Here is a 6,696-nt window from a genome sequence, read left to right as displayed (position 1 = left end):
AAAATTATTTCAGTCCGCAAAATATAATAAGCGTTGCACGCAAAATATCTTCGTCCCCTTTGATCGTCTCGCGTCTTTCTACATTTTCATTTGTTTTCTCTTCTTCTTTTTTTTTTTTTTTTTGTTAACTAATACTCGAGTTATTAACACACTGTGTTACTTGATAAATGTTAAAGATAATTTTTCTCGTATACGTATCAATGCCGGAGTAATGAACCAGAAACGCTACTGATTCGACGATGTGTATTGTCAGAAATATATGCTCTCCTTCGTCGAGCCCTCGATCGATTATTCAAGAGGCGGAAGATATTCTCGCGAAATACGCGCGGGAACTCATCGATATTTACACGCTCGATTCCTCGCGCGCAATTCGCGATTCATCAAAAAACTTACAATGTAGGGGGACGTAGATGCATCAACAAAAAAATAACAATTTACACAGACACAACCTGCGTACCAGGCACGCGTGTATCTGTTTATTATTAACAAACTTCATCGACGAAAGAAACAAACGTAGAAACGTTTCTCAAGCTATTGCACAAAAAATGAACGAGTATCCTTCGCCCTCACTCTTGATCGATCGACGATTCACGAGCACGAGGATCATCCCCGTGTTTCAGCTCGTCGATCCTCGATGCATCCTTCAACGCCCGATTCGATACTTAATTCGATAAATACACCGTGTTTACGATTGACATTTTTGATAATTAATCCTGTATCCACGACGATCACTGTGTACATTGTACCGTTGAATTGAATTTTGTGATTTTCCCGCGCAGGATTTCCTCTCTCATCGGCCATCTTTACGCACAATTAGCCAAGTGGATCGGTGATAATCACCACCGAATCGTCATAATATAATATTCGTAATATTCTCTGTCGACTATGTACACACTATGGACAACGTGTTTCGCCGTTTCGTAGACTCGTTGATAATATAAATGCGCCGGTATATTCGTCGCTATAGTATCCTATATCAGACAATAGTAAGAGTAGTGGTAGCAATAATAATAATTGGATTAGTCCTAGAAACGATCTTCGGTGGTTGTAACAGTGACAATAGTAATAATAATATCTAGCGGTAATAAGTACGCAATAGTAATTTATAATTAGCCATCGGTTCTTTTCTTTTTGTTTTTTTTTTCTTTTTTTTTTTTTTTCATTTTTCATTAGATAGCAGAAGCAGCATCGTAGCGGTTCCACATTCTCGTATTTTTAAACGTTTAATGGCTTAACGGATTAGTAACAGTTATCTGGTAAGAGCGATACGATTCGATATACATCTAAGCTAATCATCATTCGTGTTCTCTTCTGTGTACTTCATTATCTTCGTCTCTCTTTACATGTCTTAAGAATGATAACCACATTAACGTTTCTTTTTTTTTTCGTCGAATAATATATATATATATATATGTATATATTTATATAAATGCATTCTCTTCCGTCTATTTACAATCACGATTACTACGAGTCTTTGTGATTCTCGCAGTTGATCTTACATCCTACGCTCTTACGCCCTACGTGTTCATTATATACAAAAGATATCGCTATGAGCAACGTCAGTCCGCACGGTTCTACGAGATCGCACTGAATGATCATCAGAGGATATCCCTTAGATACCATTTTTTAAAACATTTACTAACAGTCTATACAATAGTCGTCGATGTGTCCAATATTCATTGCCGATTTATCGACAGTCGAAAGCACCGTTTTCCCTTGGTACACAAACAGATCACCCGATAATTCTTAAAAAGTTCATGTGAATTCTTCTCTCTTGACACGGAGAGACACCCTGACACAATATCTATCCGACAGAAGGTCTCTTCCTCTGCTCATTTACCGACACACGATTTGTGTTCACGTTTATCGCACGAATTGTCCCCTCAGTGTTGGCATGCACGCAAACATCCGTGTCAAACATCATGGTAACCGTTCAGCACCGCCACAATGATAACGAAGTCACCGCATGAAACACGTCCCTGTCACGTTGTATCCGATCATGGAGCTTTAAGGATGGTCTCAGATGGGTGTCGGTAGGACCGTGAAATCCTGCAGCGCGGTCTTCACCGTCTCGTATATCGGCCTGTTCGCCTCGTCCGCGCAATAACCATCGGCGGTGCACAGTGTCTGCAGCTTCGTCAGGTAACTGTCGAAGTTCTCGTGGCTCATCTTCTCTTGCGGTCCGCCTGGGGCGTTCGGTATTCGCACGTGCTCCAACAAAGTTATCATATTTTCGCGCAGCGATTGATAGTAATCGGTCAGATTGTTGTTTCGCTGAACAGTCGCCGCCGTTTCCTGCGGAGAAACGAACCTTTTTTTAAAAACATTCAGCTGTATTAAATGTGTATTTTGACACAAGTTAGATAAAAAAAAAAAGAAAGAAGAAGAAAATGTACACATGCGAACTAATAATTGTGAAAAAGTATCGATTTACGTGTTAATATATTTCGCACGAGTCGTAAATTAATTTAATTAACGTAAAATGATGCAGGATCCACAATCTGGACTAAAATTGTTATGAATTTTAACTTTATATCATCCCATTTAATCCTAAAATGGATCAATATTCTAACGTACAATGTTTAATCTCAAGAATTTCTCTACAATCACTTCCTAAATGAAACTTTTAGGTCCAAATTGGACCATGTTCTGTATAATTGGCAACCGGAAATCTCTCTGCCATTTCTATCAGCGGATGGTACATAATCGATTACCGACTGAGTACAAGCGTACTGACCTTTTCACCTTGTTTCAGCTGGTTCTCCATGGCGGTGATATCGGAGCGCAAGCGCAGCACCTGCGATTCGACCCGAGCATTCTCTCTCTGGAGTTCCGTGATCTCGGCCTCCAGTGTGTAGAGATCCTCGCTCTGGCCACTGGCGGTACCGCTACCACTCGTGTTACCCTGACCCGTACCCACCGCACCCCCGTGAGCCGGACCACTGGTGTCCACTCCTGAAGATAGGACATAGACGGTCCATTTAAGCCTGTCTACATGTATTCTCCTTTTTTTTTTCTTTCATTTCTCTCTTATTATATCTTTGCTTTTCTCGATTTCCAACAGCTTTCATCCTGTTCTCGAGACACAATTTCTTTTATTCGATATCGATACATTGTAGTATTGTACAAGAACAGTCTCGAGAAGACAGGTTTTGTTCGAAGAACGGAAAACCATCGGAAGACAAGAAGGCCAAATAAAAAAAAGTTCGATCAACCCAAGATCTTGGCCGAAGCTCGTCAACTCGAGCGCGAGTTTTTGTACAAAAGCTTTTTTGTTACAGAAGAAAAGATGTAACTAATTTACGTAATTCTTGACAGGTGTGCGGGATTCATATACAATAAAATGTGAGAATGTGGCGAGAGCGTATATGTAAGTAGCGCCAGGAAAGCTTCGGACAGCGATTTGGGTTGGCCTGTGGTTGAGTAAGATTGTTTCTTTTTTTTTTTTTTTTATAATTTTCTTTTCTTTTTTCTTTTCTTTTTTTTTTTTTTCTTTCTTTTTTGGAAAACAAGTGCATCGTCACATCGCAGGTTCGTTTTTATCGCACAACAATGATCGCTTGCTATAGTTATAGTCTAGAAAATAATCCCAAGTCGCTGCATGAGGATTTTGTCTGAAATATGGGATCGGTTACGGTTTCTTCTGCGAGTGGTTCGTGCTGAAGTGATAAGAAGATAAAAGAGTTCGATTAACTCGCAAACGCGACAACTTGGTTCTTTCGATGAAACGAGTGATGCGTTTAGCTCATTGACAGACGCACGAACCTGACAGGAGTGCCGCAGGAAAATAATGATCGAGGACGATGTTAGGGTGATTAAGAGGGTAGCGTGAGGTGCCATCATACCAGATAAGAAGAAAAAAATGGGAGACCCCGAGTGTTGGCCTCTGTTTGCTCAATCGTCATCGTAATTTTTACATGGAAAGGTAATGAAAAAAATTTAATTCGAGCTGAAATTATTAGAGTACTTTATTTTTTTTCTTTTTATTTCTCACCGTTGCTGCCAACACTCGGACGTCATCTCGTAAAAAGTAAAATTACTGGTGTGTGGATCTTGTATGTAACACCGAAAACACATAGAAAACAAATGGCGAGTACGTCAGTCCCTTACCTTCAAAAGTAAATGTTCTCCTCAAAGCTCAATGACAGGAAAGGAGCTGATCGTGATCCCAGAATAAATCAGAATATATTATTTTTCATTATAATGATATACGGTTGTTTTTCTTTTTTTTTTTTCTTTTTTTTTCTTTTCTTTTTTTTTGTCTTTACATTTTTCTTTCTCTTTTTTTATTCGTTTCTGTTTTTCTTGCACATAATAATGTAGGAATGGGATATTCGCGGGGGCTAAATTCGTAATTGGAAGAAGCAAAAGTGACACAGTGGAAGTCGAGATGCCCAATTCAGGTGTTTCTCTCTTTTTCTTTCTTTTTTTTTTTTTTTTTTTTTTTTCGTCCTTGGTCAAACAATTTCGTGCATCTCTGTCCTCTCGTGGAATAATAATAACAATAATAATAACAATAACAATAATAATAATAATAATAATAATAATAATAATAAAAAGATCTCGAAAACACCTGGATACCAACGTCTCAAAGAAATGGGATAGCGAGAACGTAACGTAACATTCAAGTATAAACGACTGAAAAAAATAACTGAATAAATGGATATAAGACAGAAAACAGGACAGGAAGAAGGACGAGGTTACTTTTGTTGGTATGACAGCACATCATTGCGTGAAGAGTAGAGTATGGCATAGTAGAGGATTCAATTATAAGGTCTTATATGCACAAGTTTATAAATAAATGTTTTCAGAATTTTGTCACGGCTTCTTTTTTTTTCTTCGTCTTTTCTTTTTTTCTTTTCTTTTTTTTTTTTTTTTTTTTTTTTTTTTTTGCTATCAACTCGTCCAAATTGCAACATCTAATTATGAATTAATGCTATATCGTTCTCAATTAGATCTCATTCGAAATACACGAAAGGCAATATAGAAAGAAAAAAAAACAAAATAAAATTATTATCTGGACGAGTGTACGGCGCGAGAAGAGAATAAAAAAAATAAAAAAAGAAAAAAATTCGCAATGATCATGCCTACTCTACAATTTTCGCTTCTACCCCACTGTGGTAGGCAATCACATGTCGCAACATCAGATCTGTGTAGCTCGACGTGAATGAGAATCACGAATTTTACAGTGAATCTTTCGATTCGTAATAATAATATATCGATCATCGTCGACTCGTTCACGACGAGCCAACCGATATCTCTCTCTTTCTTTCGTTCTTCGATTAATAATGATCCGCGTCGATTATAATCGAAGACATCAACGACATCTGAGGCAGCTTGATCCTCACCGGTGATTCCTTTGCTGTACATGCTCGACATGTCTTCGAACTTTGGCTTTTTCACCGCGTGACCCGCGATCGGGCAACCAGACAGTGATCTGTGAGTGGAGAACGACCCGTTTATATGCCCGATCCCGTCACAACCAGGCGTTGGACAATTCACACCCTCGAATTTCATCGCTGTCGCCGCGGCCACTGCTGCCTTGTGTTGTTCCACCGTGCCTCCGGACTCTAGTACTCGCATCTTGTTCCTGTTTGCAATTGGGCAGCCCGATGCGCTGCAACAAGTCGTTGTAATCGCAATTAAGGACAAGTTTGATAAAATTTTGAAATTTTTACCATTTCTGTGCAATAGACAAAGGAACAAAAGGAACAAAGAAACACTTAGGTTCTTTTCCAAGTGTTGAAAGACTTTTTTTCTTCGTGTTTTATAATTTGATTAGTCGTTGACGATTAATTATTATTAAAAAAAAGGAGGGAATTAAAATAATATGTATTTATCATTGATTAAATTTTTGTGAAACTTTATAGCGAGAATAAGGAAAATTAAACTTTGACTATTAATTAAAATTAATTAAATTAAATTTCTTTTAAGCTATATTACAATGAGAATTTATCGCTAATTATTATTATTATTTTTTTCTTCTTCTTCTTTACAGAATACTTTTAACACATTCTCAAACGCGAGAAAGCGGAAAATTTTTGCAACGAAATTACGAAGAAGAATTTAAAATTCGATGATATATAATTATTAATTAGTATAACGTAATTCTCCGTTAAAAAACGATGAGAAAATCTTACCTGCGATGCGACAAGAATTTACCAGTGGCATGGCCAGACCCGTCGCAACCGGGGATTGGACATCTGTAGTCCAAAATGCCAACACCACCATTACCAACACCACATAATCCATCCGCACAGAGATAGGAGAGAGCATGAAACGAGCGGAAACCGCTGGTTATTAGTCAGCGTCTTCGTCTTTGCGTTGGGAAGCGGATGGGGTTTAAGGGACACCGCGGCGAAAGGGATGGAACCGCCCCTTTTCGGTCTCCAGATCTTAGCACGTGCAATGCGGTCAGCAAGATTGCTGCGTGCAACGTGTGAAAGCGCAAATTGGGATCGCGATTATGTGTAACACAAGTTGCAGAGTTTGCAAAGAGACTAGAATCCCTCTCAATTAATCCCATTCTATCTTTCTCTCTAATCTTGATCAAATCTACGGTAGAGTCGATTCCGCTGATTTCGAGAATTATCCCTGATTATTTTCATCGATTTTCGAGGAAAACGATTTACCAATAAGATTGGAAAATTTGATATTATCAGATTTTTGAATCCGATCAAGGATAAGTAGTTAAAA

General features: G+C 38.3%; 1 protein-coding gene across 1 annotated transcript in view; it reads right to left on the bottom strand.

The window, feature by feature from the left end:
* Nucleotides 1-1,341: 1,341 nt before the first annotated feature.
* LOC122720398 overlaps nt 1,342-6,696 on the bottom strand; it is a 282,956-nt gene continuing 277,601 nt past the window's right edge. Inside the window, exons 16-19 of the mRNA XM_043947100.1 lie at nt 6,141-6,203; nt 5,349-5,617; nt 2,738-2,955; nt 1,342-2,295 (exon numbers count right to left, since the gene is read on the bottom strand). Of these exons, the coding sequence (XP_043803035.1) occupies nt 2,020-2,295; nt 2,738-2,955; nt 5,349-5,617; nt 6,141-6,203 (826 nt within the window). The 3' untranslated portion in view covers nt 1,342-2,019. The remainder of the gene's footprint in view (nt 2,296-2,737; nt 2,956-5,348; nt 5,618-6,140; nt 6,204-6,696) is intronic.

The sequence above is a fragment of the Apis laboriosa genome, unplaced genomic scaffold (assembly GCF_014066325.1).
Source record: "Apis laboriosa isolate Shangri-la unplaced genomic scaffold, ASM1406632v1 scaffold12_cov154, whole genome shotgun sequence".
In the NCBI taxonomy this organism is placed as follows: Eukaryota; Metazoa; Arthropoda; class Insecta; order Hymenoptera; family Apidae; genus Apis; species Apis laboriosa.
Note: the sequence above shows the minus strand (reverse complement) of the source record. Positions and strands in the feature narration are given on the sequence as shown.